This window comes from Emys orbicularis, chromosome 11, assembly GCF_028017835.1.
Source record: "Emys orbicularis isolate rEmyOrb1 chromosome 11, rEmyOrb1.hap1, whole genome shotgun sequence".
Lineage (NCBI taxonomy): Eukaryota > Metazoa > Chordata > Testudines > Emydidae > Emys > Emys orbicularis.
This window is the reverse complement of record NC_088693.1, coordinates 33,512,224-33,537,918: the sequence shown is the minus strand read 5'-3', so window position 1 is coordinate 33,537,918 and position 25,695 is coordinate 33,512,224. Positions and strand designations below refer to the sequence as shown.

The following is a 25,695-nucleotide window of genomic DNA, read 5'->3' as shown; positions in this document are numbered from 1 at the left end:
CCACCTGCGCTCCCACCCCACAAGGGTGGAGAAGATTACTATGTGTTGGCCAAAGGGGCAGAATTTTTGTTTTCTTACCCTGCTTCCAACTCACTGGTGGTCTAAGCTGCTTCTGAAAGGGCTAGACAGCAACATCCATAGTCTACTCCTATGGATAAAGAGGGCAAATGCCTGGATCTGTTGGGGAGAAAGGTCTCATCATCTAGCCTCCAGTTCAGGATAGGCAGTTACCAGGCACTAATGGCTAAATACAACATCTTGAACTATGCCTAGTTTGCAGAGTTTGACAGCCTTCTGCAACAGGACAGAATTCGTTTCCCAGTTCTGATAGATGAAAACAAACTGATAGCTAGGACTGATCTCCAGTTGATGCTACTGATTTACGTATTCTAGAGCTATAGCTACTGTCATCATCATGCGCAGGGAGTCATGGCTCCATGTGTCAGGATTTCCAAGGGAGGTCCAGAATACCAGAGAGGTATTCCCCTTCAATGAATCGCAGCTCTTCAACTAAAAGACAGACAAGTCCTTCCGTACCCTGAAGGGCTCTAGACTACCCTCTGTTCACTGGGGATATATACACCTGCCCCTAAGAGGGAGTGTCACCACCCATCGTTTAGACCTAGACATGTGTCTAAGCATTTTTTCCACCAGAGGCCCTATGAACCACCACACAAGAGGCAGAGGATTCAAAAGATTCGCTTCCACACATCCTTTGCAGCAAGCACTGTATCTCAGTCTCAGCCACCGGCTTGATGTTGTTTTTGACTGGTGCATGAGAACCGGAAAAGACTAAGCCCAACATCTCCTGACCCCAACCCCACCACCCCACACACATACCATTTGGGGGTTGTCTAGAAGTCTCTTTCAACACCTAGAAAGCAATAACAACAGTCAAGTGGGTGCTGAATGTAATCCAATCTGGCTATACGATAGAGTTTGCATCCCTACCTCCTCCAAAATCCTCCTCCCCACACCTCCTTCAGGGCCACTCATGAGGGTATTCTTGAGCAAGAGGCGAACCCCCTGTTGCAGTGAGGAGCAATAGAACACATCCTTCCTCAATACCAAGGGAATGGGTTTTACTCAACTTACCTCCTGGTACCCAAAAAGAAGGGCAGTTAAACACTCCTTGACTTCCGCCATCTCAACTACTTTATTCGCAAACTCAAATTTTGCATGGTCATGTTGGCATCTATAATCCCATCTTTAGAACAGGGCATTTGGTTTATGACTGTCAACATGAAGGATGTCTGTTTTTTCACTTAGACAGTCATCCCATTTATAGACAGTTCCACATATTCATGGTGGAACCCGACTATTTTCAGTACAGAATGCTCCCTTTTGGAATAGTGACCACCCCCAGAGTCTTACCAAGATATTCTTGGTAGTAGTAGCTCATGTAGACGTGGTGGTCTCATTGTCTTCCTGTAACAGGGTTGCACTTGCCTCTCACGAGCACTCCCTGGCCAAGTGTGTGTGCCTGCTCTCTCTCTCTCTCTCTCTCTTTGTGGTGGGTTTCAGTGACTCAGCTCTCCGGCCAAGTCATACACAGTCTGTCTGTGAGATAAAAGCAACGTAAGCCCCTTTCGGGGTACAAGTCCAACAGGGGCCTCTCTCAGTGCCCTCTGTAATGTCTCTCTCAGTTTGTCCCTGCTCCGGAATAGAGCATTGCCCCAGGGCTCCTTCCCTGGAGGCAGTGTCTTCGCCCTCTCAGGGCCTTTCTGGCCCCCAGCTCTTCAGCTGGGCCACTATGGTTCAGTTCCCCTTCTGGGGTGCCTCAAAGTCCAGGCCACTTTCCCAGTGGCTGGTGGGGAGGGACCCAGGCCCGCCCTCTACTGCAGGCCCCAGCCCAGGGACCCTATAGATAGCAGCCATTCACAATGTCTCTTTAAATAAACTGCGTTGCTGCTATAATTCCCTGAGTCAGTTCCCTATGGCTCCCGCACATTCTTTACCCTTATCTCAGGGCCTTGTCCTCGTGGAGTCCCAGCAGCCAGTCTGGAGCACCATCCACTCTCCTCCAGCTCTAGCAAAAAACTGAACTCACTCTGGCCCTGCAGCTTTTCTTATACTGATCGGCTGGGCCCTGATTGGCTGCTTCCCACACAGCCGCTCTACGCAGGTTGGCCACTCTACTGCCCTTTTCTGGGGCAGGGTGTGGCAGGGCCACAAGACCTCCAGCAGGGGGCCTCAGGGCCTAGTCCACCCCGTCGCACTTCCCTTATCTCGACGACTGGCTGCTTGTCACCAAGTCCCTCCAGGAAACCTATGAGTCAGCTTCTGTGATGCTGCATCTCCTCTCCTCACTGGGAGTCAGTGTAAATGCTGAAAAATCTATTCCCACCCCCTCATAGTCTCTGGACTTCTTCTGGGCTACCTTGAGTTCTATCATCGTAAAGGCATACTTGCCCAAGGACAGTGACTGTGAACAATATCATAGTGCAGATTGAAGGCAACCCTAGAGTACCGGTCAAGACTTGTCTGTCTCTCCTAGGCACATGGCCTCATGCACCTACATCACCCCATTCACAAGACTCCACTTTCATTGCTTTCAAACATGGCTGCAGTTGATATATTCTCCAAACTGCTATCCCATAAACCTTATGGCAACGTTTCCTGCCAGGGTTCGGTTGGGGAGCCCACTTGAACAGCTGCACAGAACATGGTACCCGAACATCTCAAGATTCCAGGATGCACATCAGTGTCCTGGAGTTGCAAGTAGTCCAGAAGGTATGTGAGTCCCTACTTCCATTCATCCACACTCACCATGTCCTTATAATGCCAGACAACGTTATGACCGTCTTCTACATCAACATGCAGGGAGGAGCGCAATCCATCTCCCCGTGCGCAGAAGCAGTCAGCCTGTGGAGTTGTTGTGTCAGCAGTTGAATCACCCTATCGGCAGCTTACCTATGGGGAAGCAGAATGTGCTTGTAGACTCTCTCTCAGCAAACATGTCATAGTCGACCATGAGTGGGAGCACAACGATTTGATATTATGCAATATTTTCACTCAATGGGGAGCCCCAACCAGGGTTCTCTTCACCTCTCAAAGGAACAGGAAATGCATCATTTATTGCTACACAGGAGCCCTAGGTCACAACTCCCAGGGCAATGTTCTGCTTCTTCCTTGGTCAGACCAGTTCAGCTGTGCCTTCCCTCCACTATCCATCCTGTCAGGAGTTCTATGCAAAATCCAGCTGGATGGGGCATGAGTCATCCAGATCTCCCCTTATTGGCGCAGACAATTTTGGCTTCCCATCTCCTATGCATGATCATACTCCCAATGTTTACTGAGCTCCTAACTCAGTGGAACAGCAAGATCAAGCACCCCAATCTGCACCCGCTCCACCTCCAGCCTTGATATTTAGATAAGCATCTTCCTTAGAACGTTCATGCTCCACAGCCATGCGAGACATACTTTATGATAGTAGGAAGGACTCTGCTGGAAGATGTTATCTAGCTAAATGGAGATGCTTTTCTTTTTGAGCACATCAAAGGAGCATTCTCCCAGAAACTGCAGATAGTCCTCTCATCTTGGACTACATCGTCTCGCTGAAGACATCAGGCCTGTCCATCAGCTCCTTGTGAGTCCACTTGGTGGCAATCAGTGCATACCATCCACCTTCTCAGGCCTACTCAGTCTTCTCACATCCACTGGATAGCTGGAAAGGCCTAATCAGAATCTTCCCACCTATTCAGAAGCTCCTCCCCAGTGGGACCTGAACCTTGTTCTCAGTAATCACAAGGTCCCACTCCAAACCTTTAGCTTCTTGCTCCATGTCTCTCCTTTCCTCATAGCCATCATCTCAGCTAGAAGGGTTGGCAAGCTTGCAGCGATGATGGCAGATTCTCCTTACAGTATATTCCGTAAGAATAAGGTTGCATTATGTCTACACCTCAAATTCATCCCCAATGTAGTTTCAGAATTTCACCTTAACCAATCAATTCACTTACCTTTGTTCCTCCCAAAACCACATGATTCCTTAGGGGAACGAAGAATCCACTCCTCCTGTGTTTGGCAGGCCTTGGCCTTTTATCGGCAAAGAACAAAACCAATCAGGAAATCCTTGAGACTGTTCATCGCTATCGCAGAAAGAGTCAGGGGGCACGCCATTTCTACCCAGATAATCTCCAAATAGCGTAGAATGCATCCAGAGATCCATCAGGTATCGTACCTCCTGCCCTTCCCCCCATGGAGTGAGAGTTTATTCTTCTACTGGAGCACAAGCAACGACTATGGAGATGCCCCTCAGCGGACATGTGGGGCTCCATTCACACATTCACAAGACATTATGTCCTGGTGCAGGACTTCTCTGCTGATGCCTCCTTTGAGACGGTGGTCCTCCACTCAGCTCTCCCACCTGCATTCTCGCACCCTCATCCTACTTAGGTACTACTTGTCAGTCACCTTCAGTGGACTACAAATGGGACCATCTCTCAAAGAAGAAGGGGAAGTTACTGACCTGTAACTGGCGGTTCTTTGAGATGTGAGGTCCCTAGCTGTATTCCACTACCTGTCCTCCTTCCCGTCTGCTTTGGATCTTCTCTGATTTCTAGTAGAGAATGTACTGGAGAAATGGTCGATCTGCCCCACCCTTTATCCCCTCGAATAGAGGTACGAGGTGAATCAGGGTGCATGCGCGGACCAATGGATGTTACTTTCAACTCTCCAGCTCTGGGCACATAGTGGAATACAGATAGGGACCACACTTCTCGCAGAACTTCCAGTTACTGGTCAGTCACCATCCCACACATTGATAGCCCCATTGATTTAAGTGGGACTACTTGTGTGTTTGAAATTAAATATATATAAATGCTTTGCCATACTGGGACTGAAGGGCCCAATCCAGCAATGGGTTCCATGAGTGCTGATCCCTACACCTATGAATGTCATTGAAGTCACTGGACTCTGCAGCTGCTTGAGGGCTAGTCCATCGTTATCCCATTGTAAGGTAGGGATAAGTTCCTAAAGTTACTTATCTCTTTAAATATTAAGAGGAGTTTTTTCAAAACTGGCCTCTAAACGGTTGTGAGTGCAATCGCTTGTGGCAGCAAGTAACACCTTTTAGATATTGTGCTGCCTGCTTGCTTCTGCATATCAGGTACTTAAACATCTGTGTAATGGGCTAGTTCGTGAATTTCACATCTGCCCATAGTAAAGGGCAGTGCTTTGTTGCCTTGCCCCTGGAGCAGACTGAAATGGAGATTGTCACGCCCAAAATCATGATGGAGGTCTCAATATAAAAAACAGGTGTCAAAAGTAGTGTAGCAGACGGGCCCCATCTCTTCCTTCCCCTTAAAATAACTGTATTGTTTTCTTCTCAGTCTTATGGAGGGTATGTGACCTCCATGGTGCTTGGATCTGGAAGTAAAGTGTTCAAGTGTGGAATAGCTGTAGCCCCGGTGTCACGCTGGCAATATTATGGTATGTAATGGCTTCCCAGTTATAAATATTCCCATATGACTTGCAGCATACACTCTGCAGAAAATTGATTTATAGAATAATACACTGACTGTATATTAACTGGATGATCTCTCATAAATGCCATTTAGTCTGTTTTGGTAAGCTGTGGTTCAGTATTGCACAATCTCTCCAAATTCTGGGTTTTTTTTTAAATGTCAGATCCTAAATTTAAGATAGTCTGTTTAACCTTTATAAAGCACAGAATTACTGTAATATTTGCAATATTACTGAATGTAAATGTCTGCATTTGCATTCATAAACTGCCATGTGTTCTAAAGTGTTGAGAGATCATTATTGAATGTCATAAAATTCATTATTATTGGTACTTGTTTCTTTAAATTACTACTTTGCTTACATGATTGAACTATAGCAAGAATAACAACATTTGTGTTGTAAATTCATCTCTTAAAGGGACACTGAGTAATTTTAAGCCACAGATGTGAACTGCCTCAAAATTATTTCCTTTAGGGGTTTAAAATTCAGATTTTACAATTCTAGTTAATTCTCTGAAGAAAATCCCTCAAGAGACTGGATGTCTGGAAAATAACATCTGTATACACATATAACTCATTGTAGGTCCAAACAAAAAACAGTGCTGTGTTCACATGGTAGTAAAAGGAATCCTCCCATCTTAGACTCACTTAGTACATTGATTTGTTCATGATTGGTCCTTTAATGCTGTCCATGAAAAATGTGGCAGGATTGAAAACAGATTATTGCAAGGTTCTATTTATTCTTATAATGTAATATAATTCTTAATGTAAAACAAAAGATTATAATTGCCTGTAGGAGCTTGTTTGTTAGAAGGAGCAATGTCAAGACTGTAGCCTTGAGCTAAGATGGGAGTCTTTCAACTGAGTTGGATCTGGTCCTGTAAGTTTCCTAGCTAATACACAAGGGGCCCATTTAAATATCTTTCTCTATGTGTAACTTGGGATAGGATGGGGTGGGTTATTCATTTTATATGAAACAAGACTAGACCAACACAGTAGTCACTTAAAATGCTTTACTTTAATAATTAGAAAGTCCAGCTTGTGGTTACTACTGTATGCAAGCTTCATTATTGAGAACCTTTGACACTAAACTTTTAAAGCTACTACATGTTTGTCAAACAACATAAGAGGAAAGTTGCATAAACTGAAATTGGCCAAATAGCCAAGAAATACTAGGCTCTGTGCTGTTGAATTCGTTGGGATTAAATGCCCCTTTCAGTGAAGTTGGTTTAGAAAAATGTTGGCTTTCAGTACCTTCAGAAAAGATGTTTAATGTTAGTGATTTGCAAAAGCCTATATAGGAGTCCATTATATGTAAATGATGAACTTGTGTGGTGAGTAATTGCAGAGTAATTGTAGCCATTAGAATGTGCAGCATAATGAGAGACACATCAGAATGTGCAGCATAATGAGACACACATCAGATTATTCCCCTCATTTGTTACGTAATGGTTATTTTAAAATACATCCTCTAGTCCAGAAAGTTTTATTTATTATTATTTATTTATATTTTATTTTACAGTTTTCAGTTGCCTGTAGTTGCTGTGTCCAAATTGTCATGACCTTTTAGGGCAGATATTCCAATGTAGCAGGAATCCTATGCAAAGATTTTATTTTCAGTGACAATCAGAGAAACACTAAAAATCCAGACTGTAATTTTCTAGAGCAGTGAAAAAGACACAGTGGAATTAAAAAAGCAAATCAAATGTAGGTGGTTCTCTATGACACTTGTAGTAACCAATAGTTAAACAGAGATTGAAATGTGTTTATTGTACCTCCATTTGTGGATTTTAGTATAGAAAAGGGCAGCAAATCTGGCAATTAAAAAAAAATCAGACAACATGCTGAAAAATCTCTGGAAAACCTGAGATACTGAATATAAATGTAAAGATAAAGCAAATAAGGCCCAATCAGGGAATAATCCAGTTTTGGCAGTTTCCTTTCTTAATATCATTAAGTTCTAAATACCTGAGACCATTTATCTGGATGATTTTCAGAAACCAGTCGGTAAATGCTAGAGTCTCAGCAATTTCTTTAAGATTACTGAAAGAGTAACAATAATATAACATTGACACAAGGTGATTTATTAATATTCAGCATTCAGGTGGCCATGGCAACAGCAACATTAAATATTCCTAATGATTATGGATACCCTGTGAAGCTCATCAGGGAAAATGGTGACTCTTTCCAAAATGGTAATGCATACCTTATGTCTGTGAGTAACACAACATGTGGAATCTTAGGTAGACAAAAGCACTTACAAAAGTAGAAGCCTTCTACTATATTGTATTCACACTTTTAATATTACAGATTCAATATATACAGAGCGTTACATGGGTCTTCCGGTAGCAAGTGATAATCTGAAAAATTATGAGGTAAGATAGTACTTAATTCCTTTTTTCCATAGTTTAAATATACTTTTTCCCTGAAGCACATGATATAAGCAATTATTAATACATTCCAATTTTTTACAGAATAACTTCTTCAGTTACTTGTTAACAATTCAAGTTGTGTTACATTGTGCTTCTAGAAGTCCTAATGTTACTACTTTCTGGATTTAGACTTAAATTGTTACCTCCAACCCCAGGAAAATAGTGTATGTTAAATAAATGAGTTTGATTTGGATATTTCACAAACTGTAATCACAAGCTGTAAATCATGGTTTTATTTCAGATACCAAGGAACTGATTCAATTAAAAATGTGATATGCTATTGGGCAAACTATGCTGTGTATTAAACAAACAAACTCAACCAAAATGAAGTCACTGTGGTTCCTTTAAGGTTTTGAAATGTGCATTTTCTAGATTATTTGGGTACATGTTGTTAAATGTATCATGCCACAAAAAATGTCATGGGCCTGGAGGAAATTAAAAATCCTGGGCCTCCTTTACCAATTTAGTCAGATTAACTCAAATACTGTGCATTTCTTTATAAAACGACAAACAAAATGCAATGCATAAAAAATTAAGAGAAACACTCTTGCAGTATTGCAGACCTCTAGCTTTCAAAAATCATGACTCGGGTACCCAAAAGGCATGAGATTATCTTAAATATATATCCTTAATATGCCTTCTGGTTTTGGAGCCTGTAGGTTGCACTTCAAATTTTCACATTTTCCTCCATACCCATGAGGGTTAGAAACAGTTCCATGTTTTTGTTTGTTTTTGGTTTTGATTTTTTTCCAAGACTTGCAATAAATTTGCAAGAGAGCAACACTGCTCCTGTTCAGAATCTGAGGATTCAATCCAACCAGAAGTGCGGAAACCAAATTAAGGGGACTTGGACCCTACTCTGTCAACAAAGTTGTTATACTTCTGGTGTAACCAGATAACTGGGGATTCCCATTGCACAATGGAATACTCATTGAGCCAGCCTAGAAGCTGTAGACCACCTCCCCCAGCCCCTGGTGTAGTGGATTTCTTGAAGGAAAAGAAGCAGGACCATGTTGACCTGTAGACCAGCTTTCTCCAGCTGCCTGAATAACCCCTTGGGGCTGTAAGCAGCTGGGGGTAAGGCAGAGCAGTTCTGAGACATCACTAAATTACACTAGGGACAGGACCAGCCATTAACAAGAATTAGGGGAGCATAAAACAGCCATTATTAATGCTTCCAGGGACTTCCACTGATGTAGGGGGATTCTCTGGTATGAGTAGAGTCAGCATGGCTTGTGGGAATGGAGGCATGACTGGAGTGTTCCTATGCCCTGGCTGCCAAAATGGCTTATATGAGCATTTGGCAGCCAGGCACAAATTAGGGCTGCCTGTAGGCACCAGGGACCAAACCAGTGCCTAACAAGCCCCAGATTAGGAGAGATGCACCTATTCATCCCTCATAACCTCAGCTGAAGTTCAGCCATTAATTTGGTTCCAAGAGACTGTTTGCTGGGAGGACTGAGAAAGGCGTGTTGAAGAATCTTTTGTGAGAGGGGGGAGAGTGTGTGTCTGGAGGAGACAGGGAATGGATGGTTGATCATTTTGGTGAGTTCAGAACACAGTCTTAATCCACCCCGGGTTACAAGGAAAGAATGGTAAATTGTGCTCATTGGGAGATGCAGTGAATGGTCTATGAAATATTGATAGACTGAAATACCTGCTTTGAGGACCCATCACATTTACATAGGCAATACAAGCTATCCTGTGGCAATGACTTGGCTCACTTGAAAGCTGCTGAAAGTGGTAATGAGTGCTGGAAGAGTCCTTGACCAATATCTGACTTTTCATGGTTTCATTATTATAGGGGACAGATCAGGATCCATCATGGCCTCCTTACCTGATCAGATCTGCTTTTTCCCAGCTGTTAGCTCTATAAACCTTCCTTTTGGCCTGCTTCCTGCCCACCCCCCCAAAGTATGCTCCTTTTAAGGCAGTAAGAACAGTAGCAGATCAGCTAGGTAGTAATGTAAATATAAGTCACATTCTTGCTACAGAATGGAACATTAACACACTGGGTGCACAAAGTCATTCTCCAGCTTCACGGCACAGATGGCACCAGAGGACTGTTTGATCCTTTCATGCCAGGAGTCGAATTTTCTTGGCACAGCATCCATTGCTGGCAATGGCCACGTTGAAACTGCCAGTACCAAGAGCTAAAGGTTTTAAATGTGTTACTCAGAGGACTAATTGGGTAGGATGCTGGCTAGATGGAGAAGGGGGTGATGATATAGATCATGTTCTCACACTATACACCTTCCTCTAGAGGTAGAAAAGTCTGACTCCAGGCCTTGCTCGTTGTGTGCTGCAAGAGTCAAAAGAAGCTCTATTCCTTTGTCTGTTCAATACCCCCAGTGATTCATTTTGGGGGATTTGTTTGCTCCCAAGAACCTTGTTTCTTGGAACCTTGCTGACCCCACTCGGAAATTAGCCCCTTTCTTCAAGGCTCTGTACCAATGACCTTCCTTCTCATCAAGGAGAGCTGGTGCAGCTTATCTTCTATCAAAACTGCCCTCACCTCAGCCAAAAAGGTATCAGCAAAGCAATGTTTCCTTTCCCCACTAAATACTGAAGGCGCTGCCACTTTAGTGCTGACAGCAACTGCTCACGTGTGGGACAATGACTAGACCCAGAAACCGAGCCCTGGTCTTCTGTGTGACACTGTGATGCGCTAATCAGAGTGCTAGGCCCAGCCCTCACATTGTTGCCCTTCACGCGTATTGTCACAACATTAATTCCAAATGTATGGATGGAACTGAATTTTTTGAGGTTCAAGTTTCCTTTTGATGTTGGGAAGAACGTTTGAGGGATGATTTAAACTCACATCCTGCTAGCAAGCTAATTAGATGAGATGGCTATTTTTAGGCTGTCCTTGAAGTATGAAAATAAGAGAGTTGGCAAAGGAAGGGGCAAACATTGCTAGAACAGGTAGTAGTGTGTGGCAACAGTAGCAGGGCTGAAGTACACCTCAAAGAAAGAAAGGAGACCAGTTTTGTTCCATTCCCCTCAGTGGAGGTTGTAGAATGGAATTGCACCCATGTACATGAGAATAAAATCTGGCCCAATTTGTCCTTTAGGCTAACTAAAGAGTCTTGTGTAAAGGTGGCAGATCCCTGGAGTTAATGGAAGTTATAACACACTCGAGGTAGGGGCCAACACAAAGAGTGCAACCTCTAGGTTGATGTGTAGGGGGGTGGGTCACCAGCCTATGGAGAGTCCTGGGGCTTAGTTGGAGAGATCATGACAGGGGCCTAGAGCTTACAAAAGGGACTGTTCAACTTGTGAAGGAGATTATTTTGCAGTTCACTCTGAATTTGATATGCTTTTGGCAAGTGTTTGAAACAGTCATAGATTTGGCAATCTTTCGCTAGCAGATTTGAAATGTTCAGTCCTTAAGAACTGCTGCATCATTAGGTTATGCAAAACAGGGTACAATTTTGTAAATATGCCATCTTGTACTGATTTGACATTTGTTCTATTAGCTGAGACTATGCCAAAGGGAGAGAGACCTTCAGATTTCAGCCAAACCTTAACTTGTTGTTTGAGTGCTGATAAAATGGTGACTGCTGTGTGATCTTTAGCGAAGCCAGTTATGCTCAGTGTGGCCCAGAGCTGAACACTTGCACTGACATGGGCTTTGAGAGCTGTGGTTTGTACAATGTAAGTCATGAAAGCAAGCAATCATGCTTATGTATTGGATTTATTTACCCTTAAATGTGGGGCCTGGTTAAAGGATCAGTTCTCTCTCTCTGAGGTGTAACTGTGGCCATCTAGCCTGAGACTGCTCCTGACTTTGAAACCTCCAGTGTTAGAAGTAAGCAGGTCATATTCTGCTCCCTGGGTTTGGTTGGGTGCATGTAAAAGCAGAATATGACCACAAACAACCATAAATACCCAGGTTTAAGCGATAATCTGTGGGGGAAACAGTTGCCTTTGTGTATTTTGTGTTCTCTGAATTCTTGGGAAGTATTTACAAATGAACTTGTCTAATGTTAACACTCAGAGGAGAGAGGCAAAGAAAAGTGGCATTTGAAAGCTGGTCTCAAACTGACGAAGTTGGTCAAGTATAAGGCCTGAAAGTCACAGAGTAGAAATAGAAGGAAATGACTGACCAAGTCATGCATCTCCTCTCCTTCACCACAGTGTTCTCTCTTCTCACCCCTTCATAAATAATAAAGGTTGATTTGCTGGCATGATTAAACAAACAGTTGTAGGTGCTGCTTCTCTGTGCATGTGGACAATGTTCCACCCAGTGAATGCTGCTTAATTGGTTTTGAAACTGGACCATTACTTCCTATTTCTCATTCTCTCTGAATGCTGCTGTACTCATGTTTCTCCAGGCAGTTACCTTGCCATGGCTTTAGATTTTCCAACTTTGATATTTTCTAGGGTTTTTTTTCATCTCACCTCCACCATACCAACTCGTTTCAATCACCACTGTATTCAGCTTTTCGTATGTCACTGGTTTCCAGACAGTTCATCTGTCCTTACTGAGCCAGCCTCTTCGGTTACTCTGATTTTGATAGTGAAAGTTGAAGTGGCGTGTGTTTTGTTTTTTTTCATTTAGCTTGCATCTTTTGTATGTTTGCCATTTACAGCAGGCCTAATTCTCATTGAACTGTAATACATTAAGTCCACTTTTTGCCATTAGAATAAAGTGTGACTAAGTAATATTTACAACCACTTTAAGGGCACTTTATTAGAACAGTGTAAACAGGCATAAGTGTAAATGAGGAGCACTACGTATTATTGTTACTTGGTAGCACACTACAGTTGATTTTTATATCTAAAACCATGAGAATTCTATATCTAGACCTAATTTTCATAGATAATAAACCAAATGTACTGTTACTAAAAGAGACAAACACAGTTTCCCATTTACACTTGTGCTCCTTGTATGAGATCTTTTATATATGTAATACAAAAAAGTTTACATAAAGGTTCAAGCAAGACTAGCAAAAGAGCAGTGTAACATTGTTAATGGATGAAAATTTGCATTTCACAGATTTTTTAAAAAAGTTATCCCAGTGTATATGTTGTATTTCTCACCAGGCCTACTTTATTGTGGTCTGAATGTGCATATCAGAACATTGTCCTATGCCCTTTCTTGTTCAAATAAATGATCTCTTCAGCCTGCATTTCCTCTTTTTCTTTCAGCAATTCTCAGGTTATAATTGCAAGTCCCAGCAGTTATCATATTGCTGGTTAACACAATGTTGTCAGTGTTTTAAATTTGTCATGATTAATCTTAGTCACTGCTTTTCTCATGTCAATATTTTTCTACTTCCCAAAGTGTGACCTAGCTTCAGGTTATGCCTTTGGTTCAGTGTTATTTTCTTCTTGTATTTCATAGTCTTTCATTGTTTTAAACATCTGTTACTCCCTCAGTAAGTTTACATATCTAATCTTTTTGCTTAGTAATAAAAGGTTCTGGTTATACTGATATATCATACATATATCGTAGTGTATGTTTTGTTGAGGAAAGTGCTTGTACAGTCTCTCAGAAATAGCCAGTATATGCTACAGTAGGATGTAATGTTGTCATGGTAATACATTTTTAAATTATTTGTTTGCTGAATCACACTGGAAACCCATGGCAAGTACAGGGCTGCAGGCCAATAACAGCATGTCAGCAATGCATTGCATGGGGACCTCTCTGATAACTCTGTCCCTCTGGAGTTGTAACGCAAGTTACTTTGCAGATACACTGCACACACACATCCCAAACAGAGAAGCACATTCTGAATGTTCCCATATAAAGTACCAACACTCTTGTGCACATTTGAAAGTTATTTTATTTATTTTTATTCAGAGGACCCCTGATTATGTTAACTGAAATGAAAGTCATTTGGTGGCAAACCAATTCTTGAACAATAGCACCTTTTTTTTTTTTTTTTTTAATTTTCAGAGTTCAACAGTCATGGCCAAAGCTGAAAATTTCAAAGACGTTGAGTATCTCCTTATTCACGGAACAGCAGATGGTGAGTTGCAACTAATTAGACATTTTAGTGTTACAGACAGGTTTGCAGTTTTACTACTGACAAAACAAAATCATTCAGGGGCAAGGCTGTTACATTTACGTCAACAAAATAATCTAGCTTTCCACAACTAATTTGTCTCCTAGTAAGGAATGCAGGAGAGGCTTGTATCTTAGCCTTAATCCTGTTTGGGTGTTCTGTTCATTGTTTTGTTTTTCCCCAGGGTGGCGCGGAACCCATTTCTGCTTTACCTTTTTCTTCTCTTTCTTATTCCCAGATAACGTTCACTTTCAGCAAGCAGCACAGATCTCCAAAGCTCTTGTTGATGCCCAGGTGGATTTCCAAGCAATGGTATGACTCAATGCTAATAACGAATGTTGTCAGGGCTACAGTCTCCCTTCATATCTACCTGGCAGATCTGAGACGAGAATGTAGCTCTTACCTTTATCATCTCAAAAAATATGCACGTATTATGGGGAGGCATACATAGCAACTGCCTTATTGAAGTTGTGTTGAGATTTGTACTTAAACCAGGATGAAAATCTCTGTTTCAGCTTTAGTGTCTGAATTTAGGCACCAGATTTGGCAAAATAACTCCAGAGGACAAAGTAATTTCCTGTATAATTTTTTAGTAAATTATTTGGTAACTTTCACACAGGGAACAGGGGAAAATTTGCCTTTTTGAAATGTCATCCTATTATCTTCACATTTCATAGGGTTCCTTTAGCTACATAAGCACAGTCCATCAAACTCCACATTCACACACTGATAACATCTTGTGTATGGACCACACCTGAAATGTGCAGAATTAAATACCCAAATCCTTTCCCTTGCCCGAGATAATCTTGGTGTATTTCAGCTAGGTTAACTGACAAAGCTGTTCACAGCCATCAGCTACTTGGCTTTTACCTGTGGCAGCTGCCTCTAATGGAACTGTAAGCTATCAGCCTGAAAACTTGTGCTGCATCTTATCCTTTCCCCCTCTGACCTCACTCCTGGCAGGGGACCAGAAGGAGGGAGAACTGAAGCCTAAACTGTCACAGACCTACAGCTGTGCTACAGAAGCAGTTGCGCCTTCAGACAAACAAGAGTGGTGGCATAGCAGGGTGAACAGAGCTTTGATGGAAGAGTACAGCTCTGAAGGTTATTAGGAAAGGAAAAGGGATATTCTATGTGGCTGGGCTCTGTAGGGGGTTATACAAAGGATAATGCATATCAGCATTGATATCAAGCCCTGTGATTAACTATCAACAATGACACATATTTACTAAAAAGCCCACATAAATTCCCACATAAAACCCTGTTAGAGCAAAGTTAAGGCTGATAGACAGCATGTTCCACTGACACAAGCCATATAAAGCAAGGAAATAAGCAGGTAGGTCACTCAGCACCTAATCTACATTCCATTCATCAGTTCCCCTTCTCAGTGGCCCACAACCACTGGGCACTCTGGAACTCTGATAATTTGATTGGTTACAGGTGTTTAATATTTATATTGAGATTTCTATAGCATGTATGACGTTGTACATAGTTCTGTATGTAGCCAGATATAATATTGTTTGTTTCTTTTCCCTAGTGGTATACGGACAAAGACCATGGCATTGGAGGACAGGCACACAGCCATATTTACACCCATATGAGCCATTTCATAAAGCAATGTTTCTCATTGCCCTAGCACCAAAACGGCATTCCATACCATACTGGGATTTCTTTAATAATGGCACTTTTCCAGTAGATTCTCTCATCTAAACTTGCACTGAGACAATATAACTATTTTTGAGACCATCTGAAAACAGTTTTTTAAATCCTTAATGACCATGTACACATCATGTCAATTTTTATGACAAAGATGCGATAGTTGCTTGGCAACAGAGGTTATTTAAATTTGTTTTAAATCAGGTTTTATCAGCACAAGAATGTTTACATGTCATTTGCCAAATTTCCTTTTTTAAAGTGTAGTGTTTCAATCAATACCTTTTCATACATACTAATTTCACTCTAAAATGGAAATGTACATATATGGTCTACTACTTGGTGATATTGATTGATAAATTACTCGTGTTCACAGAGTTGCTAGCTGAATAAAGGCAGAAGATTGGGGGTCTGGAATAGAAAGGAAGTGTGCCCTAGAACATTATAAACAGGTTTGGCAGAATTTGATTTTTATCATTTATCTATTTAACCATTTTTCTATTTTTATCAATTTAAATTTTCATTTGTGCAAAATTATGGATTTTAAGCATAATTTTTGATATTATCTATGTAATTCACAGTTGCAGGAAATTATTGGGGAGCGTCAGACAATTATTTAATGACAGATGTTGAGATAAAGCTTTATAACCATTAAAACACAAATTGACATCACATCTCAAAATATACAAAGTAAATATCCTTAAATTAAACTAAGTTCTCAACCAGCATTTTTTATACTTTATTTCAATGGAATAATATTTTTGTCAGTTTGTATACATACAGTGAAATTGACGTTTACCAAGAAAAATCAAATCCTTCCAAGCCGAATTATAACCTGTTAAAGAAAGCTCAGATGATTAATAGAGATCTTTTTGAAATTTACTGAAATCTGAATATTTTTAGTGACAATCAGGATGAAATTTTCAACAAAAACTTCTGCAAAATTATGTCCCATGTTTTTTATCAGCTACATGAGAGACTTATGTTAGTATTCCATTTCTTGCAGAAAATTCTATTTTTTCAGTACAATCTATTTCATGAGATGACATGACAGGTCTGCCTTGTAACACTCTCTAAAACAAAACTAAACTGTGATTATAGAAAAGCTTTCTGCAAAGTCCCTGAGTAATATCTGTCAAAACTGTGGAGTTGAATTCCACAAGTGCCTAAAGGGCAACAGCACTGTGGCGCTTACTCACTCCTTAATCAGACAGACTGGTGTGGACTTTTATGAGAATTTGCTTGAGTACAACCTGAGCAAGGATCTTTGGCCCATTGTTACTTAGTGTAATCTTTGTGAGGGAGGAATTGTATTACCTCCAGTGTCATACAAGACTGGGCATGTTGCCAGTGCTTAAGATATAGATAATCAGTGAAAAATTAAAATGCAACCTGAGTATCTAACGAGCATTGGAAGCAAGCACTGGCTGATGTCTTTGTATAGAAATGTGCTACAGGGTTTGAGTTTTCCACAATCTACCTGTAAATTTCTCTCAGATTTATCATCAGGCTCCACTTAACAGTCTCCACACTGGGAAAATCAGTAATAATATGAGCCTTTTAGAATTAAAAATAAAGTGACTATATAGCTCTGTTGCTTTTAGTAGAATGCTCTGTATCCATGTATGGAAAGAGCAAACCATTTATCTTAAAAGAAGAACAGCAAAATTTGTAATGGAATGAAGGCATAGTTGTGGTACCAAAGACTTTGTTCTGAACAATATCTGTAGTCCGCTATCTACTAGAAAACTTGACTAAGAACTCCAACAACAAATATGTTTTTGTAATGAAGGAAACTTAGGCCTTGTCTTCACTACTGGGGTAAGTTGACCAAAGGTACGCTACTCCCAGCTTAGGTCGACTTACCCTGCTGTCTTCACTGCGCTGCGTCAACGGGAGACTCTCTCTGGTCAACTTCCCTTACTCTTCTCGGAGAGCTGGAGTACCAGGGTTGCCTGTAGAGCGCTCTGCCATCGATTTAGCAGGTCTTCACTAGACCCACTAAATAGACCCTGCTGCATCAATTGCAACAGCATCGATCTCCCTGTAGTGAAGATCAGCCCTTAGTCCCGTGCAATATTTCCACCTTTTTTATAATTGTATTTAGTCCTTGGTAGTATCATGTAACAAAGCATGATATGACTATATTACATTTAGCACATTGGTTTCTAACATATACCTGTCCCATAGTTATTACATGTGTATGATGGGTTAGTAGTGTTAGGTGTGAATCTAGAAGTAGACAGATAAAATCTGGGGCAGGAGAGGGAACAAAGTCAAAGCAGCTTTAGCATTCCATCTCCATGAGGAGACAGGCAGGATTCTAGTGGAAACAAGGCTGCAGTTTTCACAAACATGTACTTTGAAAATTGTAAGAACAGCTCAGCCTTGCTTCATTTACTCAAACAAAACCCAACATCTGCTGTGAACGAGATGACCACCCGCATTACAGTGGTGATTTTAGGTGCAATTTATTAATATTTCTAACATACTTTACCACCTTCTACCTAAAATGTTCTCAAAGTATTATTACTGCTTAGAGGAAATATAACAGCCAGCTCACTGATTCCAGAATATGAGAAATGAACAAAAGATTCTATTCACTCAAGGAAGAAGAAACATGACCCAGAATAGGATCACAAGCTATAAAAGTGATAAGTAAATCAAGGAACTTTTCCTCCCTGATGGATGCCATGGGTGCACATAATAGCTACATTTTTAGACGTGACAAGAAATGTGAAAAAATGTCAATCATGATAAGATAATCTCTCGTGTAGAAACCAATTTTTTTATGGGCCACAGGACGACTACACAGAAGAAGTATGAGCGCTTCATAAAAGATAGCACAGAATTCCTTCATTAGTGCTTATAGGGAAATCTGCTACAGGAAACTTTTGTCCATGGTGGTTTATATAAGCAATACATGCTGTCTTCCAGCTAACAATGATGCTAGAATCTGGTTGGTAAAGTCCTCTGGATTCTAGACATGTCATTCTGTTTTATTGTTTTGTTTTGTCTATGAGGCAGAACGATGTATCTCAAGTATTATGCTGAGTAATTTAAGACAATTAGGTGATAAGTAACTAATAGGACATAGTTGAAAACTGATTTGAAGCGTGAAGCCATAATATTACTAGGGTATGAATGATACCGCATTGTTGGATGCCAGGCTAACATTCAGGGGGAATACAATGGCCTGATTCTGATCCCTCATACACCCACATCCCCCCCCCCCCCAACTCCATCTAATTATGCCAGGGTAAGGCTGGGCAGAATCAGACCCCCCAGGCTAGAATCACAAGGTGGATTTAGGCACCAGAGTCCAACAGTTAGGCATAAGTGGTATTTCCCACCTAAGCCTGAGGTGCTGGAGAACCTCCTTGATTCCAAGTAGCAGTGAAGTTGTCACCACATAATTCAGGCAGCATGAAACACCATGTGGTACAAACAGTAAATGGCCGATTGCATTTCACTTCTCCCTGCTGCAATGGGGTAGGAGTCCAACACGTCACAGACTCACTGCAGCTGTAGGTGTGACACTGCTGCCTAAACCAGCTCTGGTGATGTAATATAAGGGATTAATTTAATCCAGTGAATATAGGAAAACACAAAGATCTGCAATCTCTGTACAATGGGCCAGTGCCACCTGAGACCAGAGCACTACAGAAGCAGTGTTGATTATACCTATGGCCAGTGACCATAATACAAATACGTGGGGGGAGGGTACATAACTGCAATCTGTACAGAGTGAGTTCTACATCCTCAAGTGCCAGTTTATTATTACAAACTTCATGAAAGGCTGAGAGAGCAGCCTCCCTGGGCCTGCAACTCCCCCTCCTGTGCGTGTAGGCAGGGCAGGGGTGGGGAAAAGGCTGAGCCTGGACTCAGTACCCTCTTGGACCCGCCAGCACAGGTGAGTCAGTGCACGAGGGGGAAGTAACTTGTGTAAGGTATATGGCTGGTGTACATGAGCTCCGTCAGAGCAAGGAGAGGAACCAGAAGCCATTTTGGGACTAAATCATAATCTGGTTCCTGGTCTGCGCCTGGGGCAATGCAACAATGTGCCACCCCTGTTCAGTGCTTGTGGCAAAGCCACAATTTAACATTTAGTTAAACTCATCCAATCTCAGAACAGAAACCATGTGACTTGTGATCAATCACAATTAGCTAATACAGATCGTATATTGAATACGTTCATAGGGCACTGCCTAGACACAGAGATCCACCTGCACAGAGCACCTTGCAGGATTGGGACATACATTTGTCAATTAAATTACTTACTCCAAATGGTTCACCAAGCTGTGAGCACCACACATATAACTTCCTTACTGTACAAGTGAAACATTTCAAAATGTCTACCCGATGTAGCATTTCAGATGTTTAAAACAAGAAACACACGTCATGCTGCATAAATGCCCTGCAGACTAGATCATTGTGTCTTGCAATATAAAAATGAAAATCAGTTAGGATAAATATTTATTTCCACATAACATTTCTTAGTCGTGAAAAACACAATATTCTATTCACATGTACACATTACTTAAACTTTTGTAATAAATTACATCAAAGAAATTCAGTAATTTTGACCAGGAATATGAAATTAGAAGTAAATACATAACACTACATTTGCATTATATTTGATGTGATTTTAAAATGTTAAGATTAACATTGGAATAGCATTAAAATTCACAAGAATAGAGTGACTGTAAAAAAAAATACTCAAATACTGAACGGAAATACAGAATGCCACTGAATACACTAATCTTAGTATTCTAAGAGTTGGTTATGTGAAACTTCCTATTCGCTTTGATCATCGGTAACAGAAAGTCAGCAACATATCAAAACACCAGCAAGCTGCTTCCAGGGATGAACCAGTATTGTACTTCTATACTAAGCTTAAAACAATTGGAATGTTACAATGTACCATCCGGTACACAAAAACAAAGCATTTTAACCTTCATGTGTTTGTATTTTCCCTAAATTTATAAATACAAACCATTTTTATTAAATGTAAATCCTTCTTTGCATCCATTAAATATAATTTCCTTAAAAATGACCGTAACGGGCTTTGATAATACTAAGTAGCGTTTAGAACAGTGATCCTACTTATTTGCAACAGACTGCACTGACTAGATTAGACAAAACAGCGTTAGAAGCAATGCTTTTTATGTGTTGGACACTGGGTGTGAAAAGTCACTGCTTTGAGCTCTGTGGAGCAATTATTAGCGTATTGGAAGAGCTAGGAAGCCTTAAAGCCCTATAAATTGATCATTGTAATGATTACAAGACTGAAGCCACTAACAAAATGATAAGAGTTAGCCTTCTTTAGTTTTTTAATTTGTTAAAAAAATAACAAATCGTGACATTTCCACATAACGCTCTAAAACTTTTGTTATTGTTCCAATGCTTTAATGCCTGATCTTACAGTCCTTATTTTTGCAAAATTTAGTTTGGTTAAAGATTGAAGGATCATGCCGTAGTAAAATCAGTTTGTATGTACTAGAACAACTTATTTGTAATGGTTTTAAGTAGGGCTGTCAAACAATTTTTAAAAAATCACAATTAATCACAAGATTTAAAAAAAGTCACGATTAATTGCAGATTTAATTGCACTGTTAAACAATAATAGAATGCCAATTTAAATTTTTTATAAATATTTTTTGGATTTTTTCTACATTTTCAAATATATTGATTTCAGTTACAACACAGAATACAAAGTGCACAGTGCTTACTTTATATTATTACAAAGATTTGCCCTGTAAAAAAGAAAGAAAAGAAATAGTAGTTTTCAATTCAACTCATACAAATACTGAAGTGCAATCTCTTTATCATGAAAGTGCAACTTACAAATGTGAAATTTTTTTGGGCCTGGAAATCGAAGCATGAAGGAGCATTATGAATGGATAGTATATCTGGCATGTAAATACCTTGCAACAGCAGCTACAACAGTGCCATGTGAACACCTGTTCTCACTTTCAGGTGACATTGTAAATAAGAAGCGGGCAGCATTATCTCACGTAAATGTAAACTTGTGTGTTGTACAAATATAAATTTGTTTGTCTTAGTGATTGGCTGAACAAGAGTAGGACTGTGTGGACTTGTATGAGGTGAATTGAAAAATACTATTTCTTTTCTTTATCTTTTTTACCGTGCAAATATTGGTAATAAGAAATAATATAAACTGAGCACTGTACACTTTGTATTCTGTGTTGTAACTGAAATCAATATATTTGAAATGGTAGAAAAACATCCAAACATATTTATAATACACTTAAATTGGTGTTATATTATTGTTTAATAGTGCGATTAAAACTGCAATTAATCATGCCTATTTTTTTTAAACTAGTTAAATTGTTTTGTGTTAATTGCATACATTAACTGTGATTGAAAGTCCTAGTTTTAAGCCATGTCTTAATTTGCAATTTTGAGTTTTGTTTTTAATCAACATGCATTTAATGGAATAATGAAACGAGCATGTAACAAAAACAACAGTTGACCACCTCTAAGTCTCTTGTGCATGATTCATATCTGGATGACAGCAGGGCATGATTGTAAGCAGAGGGGTAACAATATAGGTGTGCAACATAATGTATGATTTTATTGGTGGCGTTTAAAGATTTTAGGCAATTAAACAGAAAACTGATCATCACTAGGAAGGCAACATAACTGCATATGTCTGGTAAAGATTTATATCTACAAAATTCCCACTAGTATTATAAAATACCGGGTTCATTAACATCATAATGCAGATGTTTGACCTACCACTGCAACATTCAGTACAGTACAAGACACTGTAATCACAGCTTGCATTTTTAGCAAATACCATATGAATATTTCACATCAATGGATCTCTCTTTTTTAACAAGATAAGAGAATGTTTTATATATTAGATATGTGATTTTATGTTCCAGTTACATACAAATTTGAATATTAAATATTCTGTATTAATTCAAGGAAAACTGCGTAAATATTAGGTCTGATACCAGTGCTCTTAGTGCAAGAGTAACCCTCGAGTTCAGTGGGAAAGTTCACATGGGTAAGGATTATTCTAGCGAGATAGGGTTTGCAGGATCAGGTCAGTCATTATTTAAAAAAAAATATTTTTTTTTATTTGTTAATTTGGGTCTCTTGAAATAATTGACTAGAGCTAAAAAAGAAATGGGACTATGTTTCAAGTTTGTCTTGAATGAAATTATTAGGGATTCTCACACAGGTGAAGTGGAAAAATACAGTACAAAGCTACTAAGTTAAATTTGAAAGAAACTATGCTTACTAAATTGTTGAGATGAATTCAGTATTAACAAATGACTAACACATAGCAAGGAAAGTGAAGATTCTTGCATTGGGTACAGTAGATTTTTGCACAGATATCTGATGGTGTAGACATTTAGAAGAAAATGAAATAAATATTGCACTACTTACATTACCTGTGCTAGTTTGGGATGAAAGACAAAGTTTACAATATATGATCAAATCAGTTATATTAATGATTGTGGCACTCCTTTCATTTGTTTGTAAAAATAAATTGAAGAACAAGTCATAGACAAGTCTCCCGGTCAACACCTTTCCCTGAGTCAGCTTTCTTCTCTCTTCTGCTTTCAGCACTGTGGGGGGAGGAGCGGAAATAACAAAAAAGAATATATGTTACAGCAGGGCTTATCTAGTTGCTAAAGCATTTCATCTGGGGAAAAACACACAGGATTGCATTAACTTTTCATGCTGCATGGCACAAACTGGGAAGCAAGAGTGAAAAATTGCAGTGTTCCATGGTACAGACGACACTGGCCAGTATTTTAGTAAAGAGATAAGTGAACAATAAACTGAAAGTTTACACATGTGCAAATCTGCGAGCATGCAAGAAAAAATAGTTGCTGCTTTTTTTTTTTTTTTCAAATACTGTACAACTGTTAATGATTTTTTAAAACAATGATAATGGTACAATTTTGAGACAATACCAGCATTTTTTGAAATGGCACAAACAAGAGGTCCCAGTATTTCTTTGCTATAAATGTGTGTATTCTCATCACTCATGTATGAGAAATATTTTGGACCAATTTATTTGAAGAGACAGTGAGCAGTGCTTCAGGGTCTTCCTTTCTTCAGAAAAAAAAATCAAACTATTTTAATTTTAAATCTTTGATTCAGTACACATTTATGCTGTGTGATACCAGGCACAATTTTTTTTAAAAGGGGTATCCCAGCCATGCACAAGGCAGTTGTCAGCAGAATATTAACAAAAAGAATATTTTCTAGTCTTGATTCAAATTCTAACACAATTTTAATGGAAAAATGCTGATGATTTGCCTACAGAAAGCAATATACAATATGTGCAAGGGTGATTATTTCCTCTGTCCTGAATCCTAGTTTATGACAACCTGCACAACAAATAGGTTGCATTGTTATGTGAAAGGAGAGTCACTGCAAGCTCCTTAGAGCAAGATTCATCCAGTCACATTAAAATTTAAAGACACTTCCAAAGTGCAGGTAAATCAACCCTTTGACAAAGAATGGCAATATGTATTTCTGAAATACAAACCTGGAGCATACATATAACCTCCTGGTAGGAATGATTCCCTAGCAGGAGTGAATGAGAACCAGGCCAAATCCAAACAGGATTTAAATTAGGTGGGACAAATTTTCAAAGGAGTCTCCAAAATTGCTCCTGTAAAATTTCCTCACACAAATAGTTTTTAAGAGTACAGATATTATTTTCATTTAGTTAAATCAAGCCCAAACTTATCTCCCTGGCTATGGAGGCTTCCGCCTATTTCAAGGGGTGCTTCTGGAAACAACAGAGGAATACTGATTTCAGCTGGATGCAACTGCCCAGTCCTGTCACCTTCTCTGGAAAAGAGTCTCTACCCTGTCAGGCTGTCTCCTGGGGATGATGTAGGGGATGCATGTCTCCTGATAGTCTGACATCAGGAGTGGATTTTTCCTTCTCACTGAATCAGCCAGAGAAATCTAAATGGGCTGTGCTGCCTGAAGAGGATGTCTCCCTTGCTGAGATTCTCTGTGTAGACCCTTGGGGCTAAGGAGCACCAGTGAGCCGGACAGGGACAGAAGAGTCCATGATAGGGTAACTGCACTGGAGTTGCTGAGAAGTCATTTACCTAACCTCTCCTCCCCTAAGGCAGCTCAGCAACGCCTTCAGCACTGAACTTTTTGTTTGTTTGTTTACTACGTTAGTATTAAAGAGTGTTCCAAGATTCATGCACTCAGAAGGCTTTGTATATTTTTGGCTGGACAGAGCATCTACTAGTGAAAAATGCTTATATGAAATCTTATTACAGGATCTTCATTTGTTTCTATTAGCCTCATTTAGTCATATTATTTTGGTGTTTGGCAGATAACATAAACAAGGACAAGACTATAGACAAATGCTATATTAAATGCTTGTTTAGTGGTTTAGTCCCAAAAAGCACAAGTGCAATTGCCTTCAACACAAGACAATGCACGTTTTTCTCTTTATGGCAGAACACATGTTCCTGCAGGAAGCAGAATACTGTCATCCCATTTCCTTGATTACCTGCAAAGTCCCTGGAACTTTTCAGTGTGGTCACCCTTATAACTATTACCACTGCATCCATTTATTTTCAATACTTTTCTATCCATTTGAGATCAAACTGTATCCTCAAATGTCGGCATAAAATTTCCACTGAACTCAATGGAAGCCACACACATGCACCTGAGGACAGAATTTGGCCCTTATTTAGTTTTGTTTCTGCTATGTCATAACTAAGCATGATATGAACTTGCTTTTGTTTACAAAGAACAAAAAATAAAAAGATTGTGTCCCTGGTTTATTGGAATCCATCTCTCTCCCTGTGTTCTACGCAGGCAGCTGAAACAAGCTAGCCACTAGACACAGCAGACTCTGGATTTCTATAGCTATGGGTTGGACATTTACAGTAAGGAGGATTTTATGGTTAAAAGCCTGAAAATGAAAAACGAAGGTCCTCATCCTCCAGTTCTTACTCACATGAGTATGAACTTCGTGCCCGGACCCTACATCTTAGGTTGAGTAAAAGGAGTGCAAATAATCACCAGGAAACAATGAATAGTCATAAAGGTCAAATTATCTCCTGAGACCCACCCCATACAACCTCACTAATATCATCTGAGCCAAATTCT

At 39.9% G+C, this 25,695-nt stretch overlaps 2 protein-coding genes across 3 annotated transcripts in view; one reads left to right on the top strand and one right to left on the bottom strand.

Moving 5' to 3' along the window:
* DPP4 (dipeptidyl peptidase 4) overlaps positions 1-15,813 on the top strand; it is an 80,674-nt gene extending 64,861 nt beyond the window's left edge. The window contains exons 22-26 of the mRNA XM_065413784.1: positions 5,331-5,430; positions 7,773-7,837; positions 13,800-13,872; positions 14,147-14,220; positions 15,446-15,813. Coding sequence (XP_065269856.1) covers positions 5,331-5,430; positions 7,773-7,837; positions 13,800-13,872; positions 14,147-14,220; positions 15,446-15,544 — 411 coding nt within the window. The 3' untranslated portion in view covers positions 15,545-15,813. The remainder of the gene's footprint in view (positions 1-5,330; positions 5,431-7,772; positions 7,838-13,799; positions 13,873-14,146; positions 14,221-15,445) is intronic.
* A 7,285-nt stretch (positions 15,814-23,098) lies between these two features.
* SLC4A10 (solute carrier family 4 member 10) overlaps positions 23,099-25,695 on the bottom strand; it is a 176,592-nt gene continuing 173,995 nt past the window's right edge. For both annotated transcript variants that reach the window (XM_065413209.1, XM_065413210.1), the window contains exon 25: positions 23,099-23,165. In XM_065413209.1, the coding sequence (XP_065269281.1) occupies positions 23,099-23,165 (67 nt within the window). The remainder of the gene's footprint in view (positions 23,166-25,695) is intronic.